Source organism: Salmo trutta, chromosome 21 (genome assembly GCF_901001165.1).
Source record: "Salmo trutta chromosome 21, fSalTru1.1, whole genome shotgun sequence".
NCBI lineage: Eukaryota > Metazoa > Chordata > Actinopteri > Salmoniformes > Salmonidae > Salmo > Salmo trutta.
The window spans coordinates 46164005-46189135 of record NC_042977.1 but is presented as its reverse complement, the minus strand read 5'-3'; the positions used below and the strand labels follow the sequence as shown (position 1 = coordinate 46189135).

Genomic DNA, 25131 nt, shown 5'->3' with positions numbered 1-25131 from the left:
AGGTCATAATGAGTTACTTAGACATTTAGAATGAGGTCATAATGAGTTAGTTAGACATTTATAATGAGGTCATAATGAGTTAGTTAGACATTTATAATGAGGTCATAATGAGTTACTTAGACATTTATAATGAGGTCATAATGAGTTAGTTAGACATTTATAATGAGGTCATAATGAGTTACTTAGACATTTATAATGAGGTCATAATGAGTTAGTTAGACATTTATAATGAAGTCATACTGAGTTAGTTAGACATTTATAATGGGACATAATGAGTTAGTTAGACATTTATAATGAGGTCATAATGAGTTAGACATTTATAATGAGGTCATAATGAGTTAGTTAGACATTGATAATGAAGTCATAATGAGTTAGTTAGACATGTATAATGAGGTCATAATGAGTTAGACATGTATAATGAGGTCATGATGAGTTAGTTAGACATTTATAATGAGGTCATAATGAGTTAGTTAGACATTTCTAATGAGGTCATAATGAGTTAGACATTATAATGAAGTCATAATGAGTTAGTTAGACATTTATAATGAGGTCATAATGAGTTAGTTAGACATTTATAATGAGGTCATAATGAGTTAGACATTTATAATGAGGTCATAATGAGTTACTTAGACATTTAGAATGAAGTTATAATGAGCTAGTTAGACATTTATAATGAGGTCATAATGAGTTAGACATTTATAATGAGGTCATAATGAGTTACTTAGACATTTAGAATGAAGTTATAATGAGTTAGTTAGACATTTATAATGAGGTCATAATGAGTTAGATATTTATAATGAGGTCATAATGGGTTACTTAGACATTTAGAATGAAGTTATAATGAGTTAGTTGGGCGTTAAAAGAGCCTCTGTAAATTGACCTCTGACCTCTGAAGGTACCCTCACCATCCATGGCATCGCTGAGGAAGCTAATGGAGCTCAGACCGCGTTTCCTACGGAGGGGAGGCTCCGCAGCCTCGGGGGAGAGCTGGGCCGGCTTGGCACTGGACTCTTCTATACAGGTGGGCTCCTGGAAGAACGGGAGAAACAAAGTTTGACAAACACCGGCCAGTCAAACAATCAATCAATTCAATCAATCACTTTATATTTACATGAAGATTTTTACAAGAATATTTGTCACCACAGACTCCAATACTACAACAGGGCTCACTTGAAAAAAGCCCTGGTTTAAAAAGAACACATTTTAAAAAGTTCACAAACTTTATCTTCTTTGACCTTCTCCATGCTGCAGGCGGGTAGGGAGGTGGGGGTGTGCAGGCCGACAGTGGTGACGCCGTTCTGGTCCAGGGAGATGTTGAGACGTCCGTTGATGTTGAGACTGGGGGTGAAGACCTGGGAGCAATGGCTCCTCACGCTGCCTGTCCTTTTGTGCTTGTGTTGCCAGTTAGGGCCGATGGTGGAGCCTGCCCTGCTCCTCCCCATGACGTCCCCATGAACACTGTACTCGTCATCCCCGAAGTCGGCATCGGAGGTGGTACAGGGTCTGAAGGAGAAGATACTGGCCTGGCTGCCACGGCGCGTGCTGAGAGGGTGGGACGACATGGCAGCAAGGAGAGGGTGGACGGGCATGGGAGACGTGGGAGGCAGGGGGGACTGGAGGTAGGATAAGGAGGGAGAGAGAGGGACAGAGAGAGAGGGAGAAACAGAGAGGGTGAGACAGAGAGCGAAAGAGAGAGTTAGTTGTAGAAGATTTTTAAATGTTAACCTTTATTTAACTAGGCAAGTCAGTTAAGAACAAATTCTTATTTACAATGACACTGGGCCAATTGTGCCCTGCCCTATGGGTCTCCCAATCACGGCCGGATGTGATGCAGTCTGGAATCAAACCAGGGACTGCAGTGTCTTAGACCGCTGCGCCACTCGGGACCCCAAGTGGTGCAGCAGGCCTTGATGGGTGCTACACATTGGTAGTGAATAAGGTGAGTTTGCCTTATTGCGATTGTTAAAAGGCTAATCAGGAACATGATGATGCGAAAAAAGGTTCTAATCAACATTCCAAACTTTCCAAGACGGACACGTTGCTAACTACAAATCCCTCTGACAGTTCAGTAAGGTGTGATATGTGCTTGTCTTACCAAGCTACTTAAAGATGAATGCACTAACTGTAAGTCGCTCTGGATAAGAGCGTCTGCTAAAACGACCAAAATGCAATGTAATGTAAAAAGTGTCTGTCGTACCACCCGCTCATCCAGTGGATCAAACTTCTCATCTGCTTCGTCCTCTGGATCCTCGGACAGCATCCTGTGAGATCTTCTACTGGCTGTCCGTTTCAAACTACTGCCCACTTTTAGTTGAAACGGTGACAGCTCTGGAGACATGACCGAGTCTGTCTCCTGCTGGATTCTTCTTTCTGCCATCTTCCCCACCGGTAGAGAAACAAGTTCCGTTTACACGCTCAAAACAATAACTGACAACATAATGACCTTCTATCTGTCCTTTACCATTCACTTTAAAGGAATTTAACACACATTCTAGACAGATCTTAATTAGTAGTGCTTATTACAATATTCCTAAAATGTAATACATACTTTAATTTCCTGAATTGGCAAAACAAAAACAAAAAGAAAAACAAAATAAGTAACAGGATGTTTTAACAGAAACGTTAAACCAGAGGCATACATCATATAGAGAATATATTACAACATACTGTACATGGTCCTAATGTAAACCAGGGTTGTGGCCAATTCAAATTGAAGACAGTTAATTCAGGAAGTAAACTGAAATATTAATTCAATAATGAATGAATTCAACTGAAAGGGAAATTTATTTATTTCAGTGATTTAAATGTGAATGAACCTCAGTCCAGATGTAGCCTAGCTACACTCTGTTCTCTGTATAGGTGCTGTACAGTGCTAATAAAGTTGCAACTCAAATTGCCCAATGTTGGGACAATAAAGCTTTCTGAACTTGAATCTGGATAGAAAATGTCTGCCTTCCAAAAACCTACAACCTACCGTCTGAATACAAACCTATCGTCTGAATACAAACCTACCGTCGAAATAAGAACCTATCGTCTGAATACAAACCTATCATCTGAAAACAAACCTACCGTCTGAATACAAACCTATCGTCTGAATACAAACCTATCATCTGAAAACAAACCTACCGTCTGAATACAAACCTAACATCTGAATAGAAAACCCAACCTACTCTCTGTTCTCTGCGTACATGTTCCATGGCCAGCTGGAACTCTCTCTCCTTCATCCAGGCCTCCTGGATGGTGGCCTGGTTCTGTTCCTCGTAGGCCATGGCAACCACCGCCAGGATCAGGTTGACCAGGTAGAAGGAACCCAGGAAGATGACCAGCACAAAGAAGATCATGTAGGTCTTCCCTGCTGAACGCAGAGTCTAGGAAGGGACAGAGATACAGCAGGTTAACACACACACACACACACACACACACACACACACACACACACACACACACACACACACACACACACACACACACCAAGACACACACACACACACACACCAAGACACACACACCAAGACACACACACACACACACACCAAGACACACACACACACCAAGACACACACACACACCAAGACACACACACCAAGACACACACCAAGACACACACACCAAGACACACACACACACACCAAGACACACACACCAAGACACACACACCAAGACACACACACACACACCAAGACACACACACACACCAAGACACACACACCAAGACACACACACACACACACACACCAAGACACACACACACACACCAAGACACACACACACACCAAGACACACACACCAAGACACACACACACACACACCAAGACACACACACACACACACGCACGCACGCACACACACACACACGCACGCACGCACGCGCACGCGAAGCGCCCAGCTCATAACAGTGTATACAGAGTATTGTAGGTTGTGTACCTGATGATAGAGGTTCTCCCAGTAGTCTTGGGTCATCAGCCGGAACAACGCCAGGAAAGCCCAGCCAAAGCTGTCAAAGCTGGTATAACCATAGTTAGGGTTCCTTCCTATTCTCAGGCAGTCAAATCCCTCAGGACACTTCCTGCAACACACAGCATCATGCTAGGATTAACACATGACACAGCAGTATTCTACCCAAGGTGGGGGGGGGGGGGGCGGGGGGGGTGGAAATAGTTTTCATTTCTTCCAGGTACAATTACATACAGTCCTTATTCAGGTTTTTTTGTTTTGTTTACTTTTAACATGTATTACTTTTTAATGTGGCATTAACATAGCCAGTCATTATGTTTTCATCTGGTCGTGAAACAATCACTTCAATAGGATCCTGTAAGCCTGGCTGCCGGCACACATTCGTTACTGTAAAATAACTCCTTCATCCAATACAGTTACACTGTGCACCCATCATTTGATAAATAGAAAGAATCATCTGTAACAAAACACTAAGAAGTGAAAGACATTCTGTGATTCTGCATTCATCAGGTCTCTACACTTGTAAGCTGAATTGATGGGTCCACTGTCCGTACCGCTCGGTCTTGGCCGATCAAATTTCACTGTTATTGTTGAACCATACCACATTTTGGAGCGTATTCCATTCATTTTTTAAGTCCATTTGGAAAATGTTACATACGTGTGATATGCAGTAATTACAAATAGTAGTGTAATAGTACGTTTCCATGGCACCTTTGAGTTAATTATTGTGATAGGCTCATGTTCAACTGGTACGGCGTACCCACACCATTTATTTTGCTGGGGGGACACCGTACCAGCCAGTACCGGCTTACTTTCACCGTTGATTTTACAACCCAAAACAGAGTAGCGGTGGTAATGGACAGCTAAGGGCTAACACCGATGAAGTTTAAACCAACTCTGCACAGAAATAAATGGACAGCTAAGAGCTAACACCGATGAAGGTTAAACCAACTCTGCACAGAAATAAATGGACAGCTAAGAGCTAACACTGATGAAGGTTAAACCAACTCTGCACAGAAATAAATGGACAGCTAAGAGCTAACACTGATGAAGGTTAAACCAACTCTGCACAGAAATAAATGGACAGCTAAGAGCTAACACTGATGAAGGTTAAACCAACTTTGCACAGAAATAAATGGACAGCTAAGAGCTAACACCGATGAAGGTTAAACCAACTCTGCACAGAAATAAAAAAAAACCCTATAGAGTTAAATTCAACACTGTTTCAGAAAACATTTGGTCCCAGTCTACATAGTGTTAAAGTTACTCTACAGGTAGTGTCACATTTTCAGAGTTAATTTGACTCAAAATGGTGTTAAAATTCACACATAAACGTTTTCAGTTGAATTTGAGTTTGAGTTGAATTTACACTGCAATGACTGCAAAATGTAACACTGATTGAATTCCGACACTAGAGCTCATTGACTCATCATAATGTTGAAAATACTCATCCTGGGTTAAAATAAGTCAACACTGTGATTTTTACACCCCCTTTTTTTACTGTGTGGACTGTAATTTTTTTATGTTTACATAAACTAATGAGCAAGGCTCCCATCTCCAAACTTTGTCACCACAGTCAGATTGCATTACTGCAAATGTTGAGAGAGAGAGGGAGAGAGAGGGGGGGGAGAGAGAGAGAAAAAGATCTGAGAGAGTGGGAGAAAGAGAGAGATAGAGACAGATGGGACAGAGGGGGAAGAGAAGGAGAGAGAGAGCTGAGAGAAAAAGATCTGAGAGAGAGTGGGGGAGTGAGAGTGGAGAGAGAGATGGTGGAGCGAGAGAAAGAGCTGAGAGAGAGTGGGAGAGAGAGAGAACAAGCTGTGTGGCTGATATGTCAATCTGAGAGCTGAATAGAGAGGAGAGGAGAGGAGAGGAGAGGAGAGGAGAGGAGAGGAGAGGAGGATGGGTAATAAGAATGTATTTCTAATCCCCCACGAAAATATACATTGTTTCATTTTATTTTATTCCTTTTTTGGAACTCAGTCGGGGTCTCAACTTAGAATAGCAGAATAAGTGTTCGTTTGAAATGTGGTTGTGCATCAGAAGTTCTTCTCTTGTTTTGTCATCACTGACAGTCACTCAATTAACCATGTCAGCTAACTATTTTTAGATTGGTAAGTTAGTCTAGCCAGTTATCTAAACTTGTAGTTATGATGGCTGAATACCAGTCCGGCACACAGGGCACGTGCCCAGGGGCCCTGACCTCCAGGGGCCCTGACCTCCAGGGGGCCCTGACCTCCAGGGGACCCCCAGTTGATTTTGTTAGTCTCTCACACTCAGATATCATTAACACGGCACAAGTCATGACAAAATATATAGAACGGCAGGAAATGTGCTTTAAAACTCCATGAATTTCTCTCTGCTCCATGACAAAATGTGTAGAACTGTAGAAAATGAACTTTGAAACGTAGATTTTTGTCTCCACCGTCAAGATGGGGGCCACTAAAAAAACGTGCTCGTTTTAAAGCCCCGAAAAGGCTAGAGCTGACCCTGGGGCACATTAAATGTAATCATGAAGAGAGAGAGAGAGAGAGAGAGAGAGAAAGAGAGAGAGAGAGAGAGAGAGAGAGAGAGAGAGAGAGAGAGAGAGAGAGAGAGAAAAAGGGAAAGAGAGAGAGGGACAGAGAGAGGGGGGGGCGAGCCTGGTCCTGTAAAACCTCACCTGGTGTACACAGCTGCTTCCTGGAGTTATTGCCCCATGATTTATTCCAGAAAAATCACAGGTGCAAATGTAGCACAGAGGCAAGTTACACTGATATAACACTATATACAGCCTAAAGCCCTAAACGGTTGAGCTGCCTTATGGTGTTCTGTCCTGGTCCAGTGTGCTGAAAGAGTTGTTTCATTACCCTAGCAGGTCCTAACATGTTCAGACTTTGCCTTTGTTTTGGTTTGTTTGTTTGTCAATTAGGATGTGCAAGGTGAATATGTGGTCTCTCTCTCTCTCTTTGTCTCTCTCCTTATAGGAAATAGCTGCAGATCACCATGTTGTTGTCCGGTGGCAATTTTTATGAATTGTTTAGCAGTCTAATGGCTTGGGGGTAGAAGCTGTTGAGGAGCCTTTTGGTCCTAGACTTGGCGCTCCGGTACCGCTTGCCGTGCAGTAGCAGAGAAAACAGTCTATAACTTGGGTGACTGGAGTCTCCGACAATTTTATGGGCTTTCCTCTGCCACCGCCAATTATATAGGTCCTGGATGGCAGGAAGCTTGGCCCCAGTGATGTACTGGACCGTTTGCACTACCCTCTGTAGCGCCTTACGGTCAGATGCCGAGCAGTTGCCATACCAGGCGGTGATGCAACCGGTCAGGATGCTCTCGATGGTGCAGCTATAGAACCTTTTGAGGATCTGGGAGCCCATGCCAAATTTTTTCAGTCTCCTGAGGGGGAAAAGGTTTTGTCATGCCCTCTTCACAACTGTCTTGGTATGTTTGGACCATGATAGTTCGTAGGTGATGTGGACACCAAGGAACTTGAAACCCTCTACCCGCTCCACTACAGCCCCGTTGATGTCCTGTAGTCCACGATCAGCTCCTTTGTCTTGCTCACATTGAGGGAGAGGTTGTTGTCCTGGCACCACACTGCCAGTTATCTGACCTCCTCCCTATAGGCTGTCTCATCGTTGTCGGTGATCAGGCCTACCACTGTTGTGTCATCAGCAAACTTAATGATGGTGTTGGAGTCGTGTTTGGCCGTGCAGTCGTGGGTGAACAGGGAGTACAGGAGGGGCTAAGTACACACCCCTGAGGGGCCCCAGTGTTAAGGATCAGCGTGGTGGATGTGTTGTTGCCTACCCTTAACACCTGGGGGGCGGCCCGTCAGGAAGTCCAGGACCCAGTTGCAGAGGGAGGTGTTTAGTCCCAGAGTCCTTAGCTTAATGATGATCTTCGTGGGCACTATGGTGTTGAACGCTGAGCTGTAGTCGATGAATAGCATTCTCACATAGGTGTTCCTTTTGTCCAAGTGAGAAAGGGCGGTGTGGAGTGCGATTGAGATTGCGTCATCTGTGGATCTGTTGGGGCGGTATGTGAATTGGAGTGGGTCTAGGGTTTCTGGGAGGATTCTGTTGATGTGAGCCATGACCAGCCCTTCAAAGCACTTCATGGCTATCGACATGAGTGCCACGGGACATTAATCATTTAGGCAGGTTACCCCCGCTTGCTTGGGCACAGGGACTATGGTGGTCTGTTTCAAACATGTAGGTATTACAGACTCGGTCAGGGAGAGGTTGAAAATGTTAGTGAAGACACTTGACAGTTGGTCCGCGCATGCTTTGAGTACACGTCCTTGTAATCTGTCTGGCCCAGCAGCTTTGTGAATGTTGACCTGTTTAAAGGTTTTCTTCGCATTGGCTACTGATAGCATTATCACACAGTCATCCAGAACAGCTGGTGCTCTCGTGCATGCTTCAGTGTTGCTTGCCTCGAAGCGAGTATAAAAGGCATTTAGCTCGTTTGGTAGGCTTGCGTCACTGGGCAGCTCGCAACTGGGTTTCCCTTTGTAGTCCGTAATAGTTTTCAAGCCCTGTTACATCCGACGAGCGTCAGAGCCGGTGTAGTAGGATTCAATCTTAATCCTGTATTGATGCTTTGCTTGTTTGAGGGTTCATCTGAGGGCATAGTGGGATTTCTTATAAGTGTCCGGATTAGTGTCCCGCTCCTTGAAAGCGGCAGCTCTAGCCTTTAGCTCGATGCGGATGTTGCCTGTAATCCATGGCTTCTGGTTGGGATATGTACGTACGGTCACTGTGGGGACGACGTCATCGATACACTTATTGATGAAGCCGATTACTGAGGTGGTGTATTCCTCAATGCCATTGGATGAATCCCGGAACATATTCCAGTCTGTGCTACCAAAACAGTCCTGTAGTGTAGCATCCGCGTCATCTGACCACTTCTGTATTGAGCGAGTCACTGGTACTTCCTGCTTTAGTTTTTGCTTGTAAGCAGGAATCAGGAGGATAGAATTATGGTCAGATTTGCCAAATGGAGGGTGGGGGAGAGATATGTATGCATCTCTGAGTGTGGAATAAAGGTAGTCTAGGATTTCTTTTTCCCTGGTTGCACGTGACATGCTCGTAAAAATTTGCTAAAACTGATTTAAGTTTGCCTGCATTGAAGTCCCCGGCCACTAGGAGCGCCACTTCTGGATGAGCATGTTCTTCTTTGCTTTTGGCCTTATAGAGTTGGTTGAGAGCGGTCTTAATGCCAGCTTCGCGGTGGTAAATAGACGGCTATGAATAATACAGATAAGGCGAGCAATACCTTGAGACTTCTTTAATTTACATTTTAGTCATTTAGCAGATGCTCTTATCCAGAGCGACTTACAGTAGTGAATGCATACATTCCATACATTTTTTTTCTTTTGGTACTGGCCCCCCATGGGAATCGAACCCACAACCTTGGCGTTGCAAACACCATGCTGGCGTTGCAAACAATATGCTCTACCAACTGAGCCACAGGGAAGGCTTTGGCTCAGTTATATTAGACATCGCACACCAGCTGTTACTGACAAAAAACACACACCCTCACCCCTCGTCTTACCAGAGGTAGCGTCTCAGTTCTGCCGGTGCATTGAAAATCCCACCAGCTCTACATTGTCCGTTTCTTCATTCAGCCATGTCTCGGTGAAACATAAGATGTTACAGTTTTTAATGTCCCGTTGGTAGGATAATCTTAATACTAGGTCATCAATTTTATTTTCTAACGATTGCACGTTAGCAAGGAGAATGGATGGCATTGGGAGTTTACTCGGCTCGCCTCCAGATTCTGGGAAGGATCCCCGATCTGCGTCCCCTTTTCCGGCGTCTTTTCTTCATGCAAAAGGTGTGGGCCTGTTCTGGGCCTGTTCTGGGCCTGTTCTGGGCCTGCTCCAGTGAAAGCAGGATATCCTTCTAGCTGGACTCGTTAAAGGAAAAAGTTTCTTTCAGTCCGCGGTGAGTTATCGCTTTTCTGATGTCCAGAGTTATTTTCGGTCATAAGAGATGGTAGCAGCAACATTATGTACAAAATAAGTTAAAAAATGACACAAAACACAAAAAATATATAACAAAATAGCACAATTGGTTGTGAGAATGTAAAATGTCAGCGATGTTCTTCGGCGCCATCAAAACAGAAATATGTCCTGCACTATAAAAGCTTCTATTCTCTCATACTCAAAACGCCTACTAAACAGCATGTAGTAGGAGAATCTGGTCATAGGCAGATGAAATACCCCACCCTTGGGGGCCATCCTCCTCTCGCTGGCTGGTCGGGTGCAGGTCAAGTGTTCAGTGTCTGTATGATGGTTATGGTCAATCAGCCTAAAGCAGTGGTCCCCAATTGGTCGATCGCAAAGCCATTCCTAGTCGATCACCAAACATTTCTGTAAAAAAACAAAAACCATAAAGCCTTGCGTTCCTATTTTCTATATTCGTTTCGAGCTGTTGACGGTAGGTGCACTTGATTCAGCAGCCCTAGCGCCGGGAAAGAAAAGCGTTCCCAGTTTGAACCATTTCATGTGTCTGAAGGTAGGACTCCGCCTACCCGGCAGGCCCAGACAGCAAATCAAGTGCACCTATAGGCCCACCACTGGCCAATCAGATAGCTCAGATCACTGTGTCGGCACAGTTTCCTCACGCTATAGACTGTAAAAAGAAGAAGATTCGGACGCACAGCAAAGTTGATAATGTGAGATTTCAAAACTTTTAAAACCATGACATGAGAGAGACTCAACAAATACAGCAAAGAGATGCTGTTTTTCTGAGTAAGTTCAGGTTTATGTTGTTATTCAGCACCATCAACACTTTGTTCAACACTTTTATAAGTCATAAAATGCAAAGTGTTTCCATAAGCTTGTGTTGTTATTATTAGCCGTTTGTGTCTTTTTTAATATCGAGGAAAATTTCACTTTCTCTGGTCATAGGAGTAACAACATGAATTGGTGCACGAAGCAGAAATAATGCAGTGAGACTTGAGTTTCGCCATCAGCTGGAAGACTGTGTCCCCTTTTCCCAGCGGAGAGAGGGAGAGTGGAGGAATGGTGAGTCGGGCGAGAGGCAGCCTCACCGCTCCTCCTTCCCTACCCTCAGATTGACCATCAGATGCAGTCCACCAGACCAGTACTAAAAAGCTCACTATTATGCTCACTCAGCCTCACAAGTAAAACAACAAATTATCCATTATCAGCATGATCATACACATATATTTTTTAAATATATCTTCTTAATTAAGTAATTTAAGCATAGCCAATATGCAGTGATAAAGTATTGAGCATATAGCCTACCGCATGTTTAGAGTCTCAACGTGGGGGTAAACCAGTATGTTTAGAGTCTCAAAATGGGGTTAAGCAGTATATTTAGAGTCTCAGCATGGGGGGTAAATCAGTATATTTAGTCTCAGCATGGGGGTAAAGCAGTATGTTTAGAGTCTCAGCATGGGGGTAAATCAGTATGTTTAGAGTCTCAGCGTGGGGATAAAGCAGTATGTTTAGAGTCTCAGCGTGGGGATAAATCAGTATGTTTAGAGTCTCAGCGTGGGGATAAATCAGTATATTTAGAGTCTCAGCATGGGGGGTAAATCAGTATATTTAGTCTCAGCATGGGGGTAAAGCAGTATGTTTAGAGTCTCAGCGTGGGGTTAAAGCAGTATGTTTAGAGTCTCAGCATGGGGTTAAAGCAGTATGTTTAGAGTCTCAGCGTGGGGATAAAGCAGTGTGTTTAGAGTCTCAGCGTGGGGGTAAAGCAGTGTGTTTAGAGACTTAGCGTGGGGATAAAGCAGTGTGCTTAGAGTCTCAGCGTGGGGGTAAAGCAGTGTGTTTAGTGTCTCAGCGTGGGGGTAAAGCAGTGTGTTTAGAGACTTAGCGTGGGGATAAAGCAGTGTGTTTAGAGTCTCAGCGTGGGGGTAAAGCAGTGTGTTTAGAGACTTAGCGTGGGGGTAAAGCAGTATGTTTAGAGTCTCAGCGTGGGGGTAAAGCAGTGTGTTTAGAGACTCAGCGTGGGGGTAAAGCAGTGTTTAGAGTCTCAGCGTGGGGATAAATCAGTATGTTTAGAGTCTCGGCGTGGGGGTAAAGCAGTATGTTTAGAGTCTCAGCGTGGGGGTAAAGCAGTGTTTAGAGTCTCAGCGTGGGGATAAATCAGTATGTTTAGAGTCTCAGTGTGGGGGTAAAGCAGTGTGTTTAGAGACTCAGCGTGGGGGTAAAGCAGTGTGTTTAGAGACTTAGCGTGGGGGTAAAGCAGTATGTTTAGAGTCTCAGCGTGGGGGTAAAGCAGTGTGTTTAGAGACTCAGCGTGGGGGTAAAGCAGTGTGTTTAGAGTCTCAGCATGGGGGTAAAGCAGTGTGTTTAGAGATTTAGCGTGGGGGTAAAGCAGTGTGTTTAGAGACTTAGCGTGGGGGTAAAGCAGTATGTTTAGAGTCTCAGCGTGGGGGTAAAGCAGTGTTTAGAGTCTCAGCGTGGGGGTAAAGCAGTGTGTTTAGAGTCTCAGCGTGGGGGTAAAGCAGTGTGTTTAGAGACTTAGCGTGGGGGTAAAGCAGTATGTTTAAAGTCTCAGCGTGGGGGTTTAGAAAACAACCAGATGTAGCTAAACTCACACACATCGACCTGTCTGTTTCGAAACAGCAGAAATCATGAAATCATAAATCTTGTTCTCCATGGAGTCCATGGTCACTCTTACAGAGGTAGCTAAAAGTAGCTAAACATAGTCATAATCGAAGTTGTAGTGGCAAAATGTGTGTGTGTGTGTGTGTGTGTGTGGGGGGGGGGGGGTGCGTGCGTGCGTGTGTGTCTGTTTGTGTCATCATAATGTATTTGAATCTTTAATTTGGAAACCTAGTCAGGGATTACTTGTTGGAATACACTCAAAAGATTAAACTTCCTCTATGTTTTGTGTCCTCACTGCGCTTGACCTACTTACAGTAATGTGTCGCCTACATGGATAACCTCACTAAAGGTTCAGCTCAAATCTAACAAAACTCTCCAAAACAGTTATTTCTGTATGATTATTTTCTTAGAGTATACCACTGTCACATCAATAAACAAGTACTGTATCTGCCTGTCTGATAAAAAGAACAAGGAATCTGAAATAATGTGTTTTCTGACCTCTCTCTCTCTCTCTCTCTCTCTCTCTCTCTCTCTCTCAGGTCTCTCTCCCTCAGGTCTCTCTCTCTCTCTGTCTCTTGGTCCCTCAGGTCTCTCTCGCTCCCTCAGTCTCTCCTTTCTCTCGCTCTCTCTCAATTCAACTAATTTCAATCTCTCTCTGTCTCTATCTCGACCCCCCTCCCCCCCTCCTCCCACCTCTCTCTATCTCAAAATAAAGGAGGCAGAAAGAAAGGAGAATTCATCCTAATTGTTGTGTTGGTCCCAACAGCCATTATGTGTGTGTGTGTGTGTGTGTGTGTGTGTGTGTGTGTGTGTGTCCACATCCCTAAGGACTTAACATGGTCCACACAAGCATTTCGCTACACTACAAGAATTTCGCTACACTCGCAATAACATCTGCTAACCAAGTGACCAATAAAATTGTATTTGATTTAACACACCCACACAGTCGCAGGGCACAACAGCTCCTCTTCCCCCTCAGGAGGCTGAAAAGATTTGGCATGGTCCCTCAGATCCTCAAAAGGTTCTACAGCTGCACCCTCGAGAGCATCTTGACTGGCTGCATAACCAACAAGCTCCGAGACAGCTTCTACCCCCAAGCTCCAAAACTGCTAAATAGTTAATTAAATAGTTACCTGGACTATCTGCATTGACCCTATCTTGAACTGACTCTATGAACATTCAAAAGACTACATACAGTGGCAAGAAAAAGTATGTGATTTGGAATTACTTGGATTTCTGTATAAATTTGTCATAAAATTTGATCTGATCTTCATCTTAGTCACAACAATAGACAAAAACAGTGTGCTTAAACTAATAACACACAAATGATTGTATGTTTCTTGTCTTTAGTGACAAGAAACATTCACAGTGTTGGTGAATACGTAAAACACTAAACAAGAATGGTGTTCATGGGAGGACACCACGGAAAAAGCCACTGCTGTCCAAAAAAAAACATTGCTGCACGTCTGAAGTTTGCAAAAGTGCACCTGGATGTTCCACAGCGCTACTGGCAAAATATTTTGTGGACAGATGAACTACAGTTGAGTTGTTTGGAAGGAACACACAACACTGTGTGGAAAAAAAAAGGCACAGCACACCAACATCAAAACCTTATCCCAACTGTAAAGTATGGTGGAGGGAGCATCATGGTTTGGAGCTGCTTTGCTGTCTCAGGGCCTGGACAGTTTGCGATCATCAGCGGAAAAATGAATTCCCAAGTTTATCAAGACATTTTGCAGGAGAATGTAAGGCTATCTGTCCGCCAATTGAAGCTCAACAGAAGTTGTGTGATGCAACAGGACAATGCCTCAAAATACAGAAGTAAATCAACAACAGAATGGCTTCAACAGAAGAAAATACAGCTTCTGGAGTGGCCAAGTCAGAGTCCTGACCTCAACCCGATTTAAAATGCTGTGGCATGACCTCAAGAGAGCGGTTCACACCAGACATCCTAAGAATATTGCTGAATTGAAACATTTTGGTAAAGAGGAATGGTCCAAAAATTCCAAAAATTCCTCCTGACCGTTGTGCAGCTCTGATCCGCAACTACAGAAAACGTTTGGTTGAGTTTATTGCTGCCAAAGGAGGATCAACCTGTTATTAAATCCAAGGATTCACATACATATGGTACTTCCTGTATGGTACTCCCTGTATATACTATACCATCATTCTTGTGTATTTTATTCCTTTTGTGTTACCATTTTTTACTTTTCTTATTTTCTTATTTTTAACTCTGCATCGTTGGGAAAGGCTCGCAATCTAAAATGATTGATTCAGCTTTTTCTCCTTGTAGATTAAACCTGTGGCTCTGTGTTTGATATTGTGAGAGATTAGGTTCTGTGTTTTGAGTTTCTGCAGACAGCATAGCACTGGCCTCTGTCTCTCTGTGTGTGAGCATCAACAAGGACTCTCTCGTAAAATAATCCTCAATAAAACAAACCAGAATAAATAAAGGTTAAGTACAATTCAAGGTTCCAACCAGGTCAATCTTGTTCATCTCATTGTCAATCACTCATATATGTATTTTCTGTAAATCCAACCTCCAAAATGTGCTCATTGCCAACAACGAAAGACTTAGACAAAGTAAAATATACTATACCACATCCGTTCCTTAAATATGGAATATTGGATAGCCAAGTATAACTCTAAATTCTATTTTCTGTCGTCTTCTCAGAAGCGATTAACAGAAACACCTAATGGATAAGCTATCTGTTGAAAAACCCTGGGATTTCAGATTTACCCAGATGGGTATTTAGTTCAATATAACCCCTGGAACAGCCATGTCATGGCCGGAGTCATCCCTCCCTCCCTCTCTCCCTACCTCTCGTTGTGCTGTTTCAAAACGCTTTGGATTTATGGGATTAAAGATAGCGTGGGCTGAGTAGCCATATTTGGTAGGTTTCAAACTACAGCCTTTGATTGGGGACAGAACAGACACCATCTAACCTGATAGAACAGGAACCATCTAACCTGATAGAACAGGAACCATCTAACCTGACAGAACAGGGACCATCTAACCTGACAGAACAGGGACCATAACCTGACAGAACAGGAACCATCTAACCTGACAGAACAGGGACCATCTAACCTGACAGAACAGGGACCATCTAACCTGACAGAACAGGGACCATAATCTGACAGAACAGGAACCATCTAACCTGACAGAACAGGGACCATCTAACCTGACAGAACAGGGACCATAACCTGACAGAACAGGGACCATCTAACCTGACAGAACAGATACAATAACCTGACAGAACAGGGACCATCTAACCTGACAGAACAGATACAATAACCTGACAGAACAGGGACCATCTAACCTGACAGAACAGGGACCATCTAACCTGACAGAACAGGAACCATCTAACCTGACAGAACAGGGACCATCTAACCTGACAGAACAGGGACCATAACCTGACAGAACAGGAACCATCTAACCTGACAGAACAGGGACCATCTAACCTGACAGAACAGGGACCATCTAACCTGACAGAACAGGGACCATAATCTGACAGAACAGGAACCATCTAACCTGACAGAACAGGGACCATCTAACCTGACAGAACAGGGACCATAACCTGACAGAACAGGGACCATCTAACCTGACAGAACAGATACAATAACCTGACAGAACAGGGACCATCTAACCTGACAGAACAGATAAAATAACCTGACAGAACAGGGACCATCTAACCTGACAGAACAGGGACCATCTAACCTGACAGATCAGGAACCATCTAACCTGACAGAACAGGAACCATCTAACCTGACAGAACAGGGACCATCTAACCTGATAGATCAGGGACCATCTAACCTGACAGAACAGGAACCATCTAACCTGACAGAACAGGGACCATCTAACCTGACAGAACTGGAACCATCTAACCTGACAGAACAGGGACCATCTAACCTGACAGAACAGGACCCATCTAACCTGACAGAACAGGGACCATCTAACCTGACAGAACAGGGACCATCTAACCTGACAGAACAGGGACCATCTAACCTGACAGATCAGGGACCATCTAACCTGACAGAACAGGGACCATCTAACCTGACAGAACAGGGACCATCTAACCTGACAGAACAGGGACCATCTAACCTGACAGAACAGGGACCATCTAACCTGACAGAACAGGGACCATCTAACCTGACAGAACAGACACCATCTAACCTGACAGATCAGGGACCATCTAACCTGACAGAACAGGGACCATCTAACCTGACAGAACAGGGACCATCTAACCTGACAGAACAGAAACCATCTAACCTGACATTACAGACACCATCTACCCTGACAGAACAGGGCCCATCTAACCTGACAGAACAGGGACCATCTAACCTGACAGAACAGGGTCCATAACCTGACAGAACAGGGACCATTTAACCTGACAGAACAGATACAATAACCTGACAGAACAGGGACCATCTAACCTGACAGAACAGGAACCATCTAACCTGACAGAACAGATACAATAACCTGACAGAACAGGGACCATCTAACCTGACAGAACAGGGACCATCTAACCTGACAGAACAGGAACCATCTAACCTGACAGAACAGGGACCATCTAACCTGACAGAACAGGGACCATCTAACCTGACAGAACAGGGACCATCTAACCTGACAGAACAGGGACCATCTAACCTGACAGATCAGGGACCATCTAACCTGACAGAACAGGGACCATCTAACCTGACAGAACAGGGACCATCTAACCTGACAGAACAGGTAACAATCTAACCTGACAGAACAGGGACCATCTAACCTGACAGAACAGGAACCATCTAACCTGACAGAACAGGGACCATCTAACCTGACAGAACAGGAACCATCTAACCTGACAGAACAGGAACCATCTAACCTGACAGAACAGGGACCATCTAACCTGACAGATCAGGGACCATCTAACCTGACAGAACAGGGACCATCTAACCTGACAGAACAGGGACCATCTAACCTGACAGAACAGGGACCATCTAACCTGACAGAACTGGACCATCTAACCTGACAGAACAGGGACCATCTAACCTGACAGAACAGGGACCATCTAACCGGACAGAACAGGGACCATCTAACCTGACAGAACAGGGACCATCTAACCTGACAGAACAGGGACCATAACAAGACAGAACAGGGACCATCTAACCTGACAGAACAGATACAATAACCTGACAGAACAGGGACCATCTAACCTGTCAGAACAGGGACCATCTAACCTGACAGAACAGATACAATAACTTGGCAGAACAGGGCCCATCTAACCTGACAGAACAGGGACCATCTAACCTGACAGATCAGGAACCATCTAACCTGACAGAACAGGGACCATCTAACCTGACAGAACAGGGACCATCTAACCTGACAGAACAGGGACCATCTAACCTGACAGAACAGGAACCATCTAACCTGACAGAACAGGGAACCATCTAACCTGACAGAACAGGGACCATCTAACCTGACAGAACAGGGACCATCTAACCTGTCAGAACAGGGACCATCTAACCTGACAGAACAGATACAATAACTTGGCAGAACAGGGCCCATCTAACCTGACAGAACAGGGACCATCTAACCTGACAGATCAGGAACCATCTAACCTGACAGAACAGGGACCATCTAACCTGACAGAACAGGGACCATCTAACCTGACAGAACAGGGACCATCTAACCTGACAGAACAGGAACCATCTAACCTGACAGAACAGGGAACCATCTAACCTGACAGAACAGGGACCATCTAACCTGACAGAACAGGGACCATCTAACCTGACAGAACAGGGACCATCTAACCTGACAGAACAGGAACCATCTAACCTGACAGAACAGGGACCATCTAACCTGACAGAACAGGGACCATCAGAACAGGGACCATCTAACCTGGCAGAACAGGGACCATCTAACCTGACAGAAAAGGTACCATCTAACCTGACAGAACAGGGACCATCTACCCTGACAGAACAGGAACAATAATCTGACAGAACAGGAACCATCTAACCTGACAGGTCAGGGACCATCTAACCTGACAGAACAGGGACCATCTACCCTGACAGAACAGGGACCATCTAACCTGACAGAACAGGGACCATCTAACCTGACAGAACAGGAACCATCTAACCTGACAGATCAGGGGCCATCTAACCTGACAGAACAGGTACCATCTAACCTGACAGAACAGGAACCATCTAACCTGACAGAACAGGGACCATCTAACCTGACAGAACAGAGACCATCTAACCTGACAGAACAGGGACCATCTAACCTGACAGAACAGGAACCATCTAACCTGACAGAACAGGGACCATCTAACCGGACAGAACAGGAACAGGATTTCTGCAGAAGGAGGTAGGCCTATACCCTGACATGCTAGGGGCTATATCCTGACATGCTAGGGGCTATACCCTGACATGCTAGGGGCTATACCCTGACATGCTAGGGGCTATACCCTGACATGCTAGGGGCTATAACGTGACATGCTAAGGGATATAACCTGACATGCTAGGGGCTATAACCTGACATGCTAGGGGCTATACCCTGACATGCTAGGGGCTATACCCTATGCTAGGGGCTATACCCTGACATGCTAGGGGCTATACCCTGACATGCTAGGGGCTATACCCTGACATGCTAGGGGCTACAACCTGATATGCTAGAGGCTATATCCTGACATGCTAGGGGCTATACCCTGACATGCTAGTGGCTATAACCTGACATGCTAGGGGACATAACCTGACTTGTTAGTGGCTATAACCTGACATGCTAGGGGCTATAACCTGACATGCTAGGGGCTATACCCTGACATGCTAGGGGCTACAACCTGATATGCTAGAGGCTATATCCTGACATGCTAGGGGCTATACCCTGACATGCTAGTGGCTATAACCTGACATGCTAGGGGACATAACCTGACTTGTTAGTGGCTATAACCTGACATGCTAGTGGCTATAACCTGACACGCTAGGGGCTAGGGGCTATACCCTGACATGCTAGGGGCTATACCCTGACATGCTAGGGGCTATACCCTGACATGCTAGGTGCTATACCCTGACATGCTAGGGGCTATACCCTGACATGCTAGGGGCTATACCCTGACATGCTAGGGGCCATAACCTGACATGCTAGGGGCTATATCCTGACATGCTAGGGGCTATACCTTGACATGCTAGGGGCTATAACCTGATATGCTAGGGGCTATACCTTGACATGCTAGGGGCTATACCCTGACATGCTAGGGGCTATACCCTGACATGCTAGGGGCTATAACCTGATATGCTAGGGGCTATATCCTGACATGCTAGGGGCTATAACCTGACATGCTAGGGGCTATAACCTGATATGCTAGGGGCTATATCCTGACATGCTAGAGACTATAACCTGACATGCTAGGGGCTATACCCTGACATGCTAGGGGCTATAACCTGACATGCTAGGGGCTATACCCTGACATGCTAGGGGCTATACCCTGACATGCTAGTGGCTATAACCTGACATGCTAGGGGACATAACCTGACTTGTTAGTGGCTATAACCTGACATGCTAGGGGCTATAACCTGACATGCTAGGGGCTATACCCTGACATGCTAGGGGCTATAACCTGACACGCTAGGGGCTAGGGGCTATACCCTGACATGCTAGGGGCTATACCCTGACATGCTAGGGGCTATACCCTGACATGCTAGGTGCTATACCCTGACATGCTAGGGGCTATACCCTGACATGCTAGGGGCTATACCCTGACATGCTAGGGGCCATAACCTGACATGCTAGGGGCTATATCCTGACATGCTAGGGGCTATACCTTGACATGCTAGGGGCTATAACCTGATATGCTAGGGGCTATACCCTGACATGCTAGGGGCTATACCCTGACATGCTAGGGGCTATAACCTGATATGCTAGGGGCTATAACCTGACATGCTAGGGGCCATAACCTGACACGCTAGGGGCTATAACCTGACATGCTAGGAGCCATAACCTGACATGCTAGGGGCTATACCCTGACATGCTAGGGGCTAGGGGCTAAACCCTGACATGCTAGGGGCTAGGGCCTATACCCTGACACTATGTATTTGAATATGAATAGAGAGGAGCTCTGGCTTTGTCCTGTCTGGACTAGTGTAGTACATAGAAATGTTTGCTGCCCATCATGCTTTACCCTCACTAACAGTTCACTATGCTCTACCCTCACTAATAGTTCACTATGCTTTACCCTCACTAACAGTTCACTATGCTATACCCTCACTAATAGTTCACTATGCTTTACCCTCACTAACAGTTCACTATGCTATACCCTCACTAACAGTTCACTATGCTTTACCCTCACTAACAGTTCACTATGCTTTACCCTCACTAACAGTTCACTATGCTATACCCTCACTAACAGTTCACTATGCTATACCCTCACTAACAGTTCACTATGCTTTACCCTCACTAACAGTTCACTATGCTTTACCCTCACTAACAGTTCACTATGCTCTACCCTCACTAATAGTTCACTATGCTTTACTCTCACTAACAGTTCACTATGCTCTACCCTCACTAACAGTTCACTATGCTTTACCCTCACTAACAGTTCACTATGCTTTACCCTCACTAACAGTTCACTATGCTATACCCTCACTAACAGTTCACTATGCTTTACCCTCACTAACAGTTCACTATGCTATACCCTCACTAACAGTTCACTATGCTATACCCTCACTAACAGTTCACTATGCTATACCCTCACTAACAGTTCACTATGCTTTACCCTCACTAACAGTTCACTATGCTCTACCCTCACTAACAGTTCACTATGCTTTACCCTCACTAACAGTTCACTATGCTTTACCCTCACTAACAGTTCACTATGCTTTACCCTCACTAACAGTTCACTATGCTTTACCCTCACTAACAGTTCACTATGCTATACTCTCACTAACAGTTCACTATGCTTTACCCTCACTAACAGTTCACTATGCTTTACCCTCACTAACAGTTCACTATGCTTTACTCTCACTAACAGTTCACTATGCTATACCCTCACTAACAGTTCACTATGCTCTACCCTCACTAACAGTTCACTATGCTATACCCTCACTAACAGTTCACTATGCTATACCCTCACTAACAGTTCACTATGCTATACCCTCACTAACAGTTCACTATGCTTTACCCTCACTAACAGTTCACTATGCTATACCCTCACTAACAGTTCACTATGCTATACCCTCACTAACAGTTCACTATGCTTTACTCTCACTAACAGTTCACTATGCTTTACCCTCACTAACAGTTCACTATGCTATACCCTCACTAACAGTTCACTATGCTTTACCCTCACTAACAGTTCACTATGCTATACCCTCACTAACAGTTCACTATGCTTTACCCTCACTAACAGTTCACTATGCTATACCCTCACTAACAGTTCACTATGCTTTACCCTCACTAACAGTTCACTATGCTATACCCTCACTAACAGTTCACTATGCTTTACCCTCACTAACAGTTCACTATGCTTTACTCTCACTAACAGTTCACTATTCACAAGCAAATGTTATGTAGAAGCCAACATTATGCAATAGCCAGTACAGCAGCTGACTTACCCTGCATCTTGTCCATATCCACAAATTAAGGCATCCTTTGCTCCTTCAACTTTGTAGAAATTATCTGAAAAGCAGATTAGGAACATGACTTATGCACAACACATACAACTCAGGTAATAAAACAAACCAGTCTTGAGGCCTGCTTTAACTGGTCCAACTGATTAAGAGTTCCTGAGCTGGTCGTTCCAGAGACCAGTAACCTAACAGGAATTTTATTTTAACCTTTATTTAACTAGGCAAGTCAGTTAAGAACAAATTCTTATTTACAATGATGGCCTAGGAACAGTGGGTTAACTGCCTTGTTCAGGGGGGGTGGCAGAATGACAGATTTTTACCTTGTCAGCTCGGGATTCAATCTAGCAACTTTTTGGGTTACTGGCCCAACGCTCTAACCACTAGGCTACCTGCCACCCCAGTAATACACCCATCATCACTGTGCACCCGCCCGCCTACCTTATACATGCCATTTAGCAGACGATTTTATCTAAAGCAACTTACAGTCTCAGAGTGTTGGGTTAAATGCAGAAGACATATGGCCCCGGGAATTGAACCGACAATCCTGGCTGTTTGCAAGCACCATCCTCTACCATCTGACCAATTACAGTACTGAGGTGTAATTTTATATTGCATCATACCAATTCATATTTAGTGTGTCATATCCTTTGCACCTTAACAAAGGCTTCCAAACTGGCCGTGCCTACAGTGCAGAACAGACCAAAAGGACATGACAAAAAACAAAATCAACCTTCATTGGTGACGAAGTCGTTCATGGAGTTCCAGGTCCGGTTGTTGCAGGTGAAGGTGTCGTTGATGTTATATGAGGAGTTGACGCAGTGTGCCGCGCTACGGACGCACTTCTGCCGCAGGATGCCCATGAAGAGCTGCAGGCCGATGAGGGCGAACACGCTCAGGCAGAACACCGTCAGGATCATCACGTCCGCAAGCTTCTTCACTGACTGGATCAGAGCACCAACGATGGTCTTTAGGCCTGAGGGAGACAGACAATAGATTATACAATGTCCCCAATAGACTTGACAGTTAAATATTGTCCCTACCATGGTCTTCAGGCCTGAGGGAGACAGAGACAGGTTAGAAATGGTCCCCACTATTGTCTAGATTTCCAGTAGACAAGAGATGAGTTAGACATTGTCCTGTGATGGTCTTTGACCTACAGGTGATATTTATCAGCTTTACAATGTCCTGCAAGGCTTCAAACCTATCAGCCAGCCTTACAGTACAATGTCCTGCAAGGCTTCAAACCTATCAGCTAGCTTTACAGTACAATGTCCTGCAAGGCTTCAAACCTATCAGCCAGCCTTATAGTACAATGTCCTGCAAGGTTTCAAACCTATCAGCCAGCCTTACAGTACAATGTCCTGCAAGGCTTCAAACCTATCAGCTAGCTTTACAGTACAATGTCCTGCAAGGCTTCAAACCTATCAGCTAGCTTTACAGTACAATGTCCTGCAAGGCTTCAAACCTATCAGCCAGCCTTATAGTACAATGTCCTGCAAGGCTTCAAACCTATCAGCCAGCCTTACAGTACAATGTCCTGCAAGGCTTCAAACCTATCAGCCAGCTTTACAGTACAATGTCCTGCAAGGCTTCAAACCTATCAGCCAGCCTTATAGTACAATGTCCTGCAAGGTTTCAAACCTATCAGCCAGCCTTACAGTACAATGTCCTGCAAGGCTTCAAACCTATCAGCCAGCCTTATAGTACAATGTCCTGCAAGGCTTCAAACCTATCAGCCAGCCTTATAGTACAATGTCCTGCAAGGCTTCAAACCTATCAGCCAGCCTTATAGTACAATGTCCTGCAAGGCTTCAAACCTATCAGCCAGCCTTATAGTACAATGTCCTGCAAGGTTTCAAACCTATCAGCCAGCCTTACAGTACAATGTCCTGCAAGGCTTCAAACCTATCAGCTAGCTTTACAGTACAATGTCCTGCAAGGCTTCAAACCTATCAGCCAGCCTTACTGTACAATGTCCTGCAAGGCTTCAAACCTATCAGGCTTCAACCCTATCAGCCAGCCTTATAGTTCAATGTCCTGCAAGGATTCAAACCTATCAGCCAGCCTTATAGTTCAATGTCCTGCCAGGCTTCAAACCTATCAGCTAGCTTTACAGTACAATGTCCTGCAAGGCTTCAAACCTATCAGCCAGCCTTACAGTACAACGTCCCCAGACAGAACAGAAGAAAATAGTTTCTCTCACCTGGAATGACAGAGATGGTTTTCAGCGCTCGGAGGACCCTGAATGTTCTCAATGCAGACACGTTTCCGAGGTCCACAAACTCTGTGAGATATCTGCAACATGATGAAAGACATGAGGACAATGATGTCCCATAAACACAGCACCAGCTGGCTAAACAGATATCAGACTGATTCAGAGTGTACAGAATGGGGTTTAAAGACAGAAGAGAAATGGTCACGTGCAACACTAAGGGTATAAAGCAATCTATAAAGAATCAAGAAACTCATCTCTACTCAGTTGGCTTGTAGGTGGTCAACTACAGTACAACAAACAAACAAAAAACACTCCAGGAGTCCTAAGGTAAGGAATGTCGAACACCTGATTCCCTTCTTGTGTCCAGCTGGGCTGTATTGCGTTTTGGGTACACTTTCATTCTACAGTACAAGACACTTTGCGTCAATATAGAACAAATAAATAAATAAATGTTGAATCCATCTATCTGGGAAACGCTATTGTGCAGAACAGGAACATTTATTAATGCACGTTCCTGCAAATACACTTTCTGTAACTCCACCCTGGCAGTTAGTTCTGAGCAATCCATTGAAACAGAGAAGATATTCTCTTTACTCTGATTGGCCCTCTGAGACATCCAGTAATACTGCATAAGTAGGTCACCTGACTAATCCTGCATCATCATCATCATCATCATCATTGCAAGTCACGACAGAAAGATCTATCCTCTGTGTCATTATACAGTACAGTCCTATACAGTACAGTCCTATACAGTACAGTTCCATACAGTACAGTTCCATACAGT

General features: G+C 44.6%; 1 protein-coding gene across 1 annotated transcript in view; it reads right to left on the bottom strand.

Moving 5' to 3' along the window:
- The window catches only part of LOC115157561 (sodium channel protein type 4 subunit alpha-like), a 101316-nt gene that overhangs the window by 38799 nt on the left and 37386 nt on the right, over positions 1–25131 (bottom strand). Inside the window, exons 5-12 of the mRNA XM_029705925.1 lie at positions 24336–24427; positions 22863–23105; positions 22118–22181; positions 3925–4066; positions 3171–3368; positions 2198–2377; positions 1221–1613; positions 906–1029 (exon numbers count right to left, since the gene is read on the bottom strand). Of these exons, the coding sequence (XP_029561785.1) occupies positions 906–1029; positions 1221–1613; positions 2198–2377; positions 3171–3368; positions 3925–4066; positions 22118–22181; positions 22863–23105; positions 24336–24427 (1436 nt within the window). The remainder of the gene's footprint in view (positions 1–905; positions 1030–1220; positions 1614–2197; positions 2378–3170; positions 3369–3924; positions 4067–22117; positions 22182–22862; positions 23106–24335; positions 24428–25131) is intronic.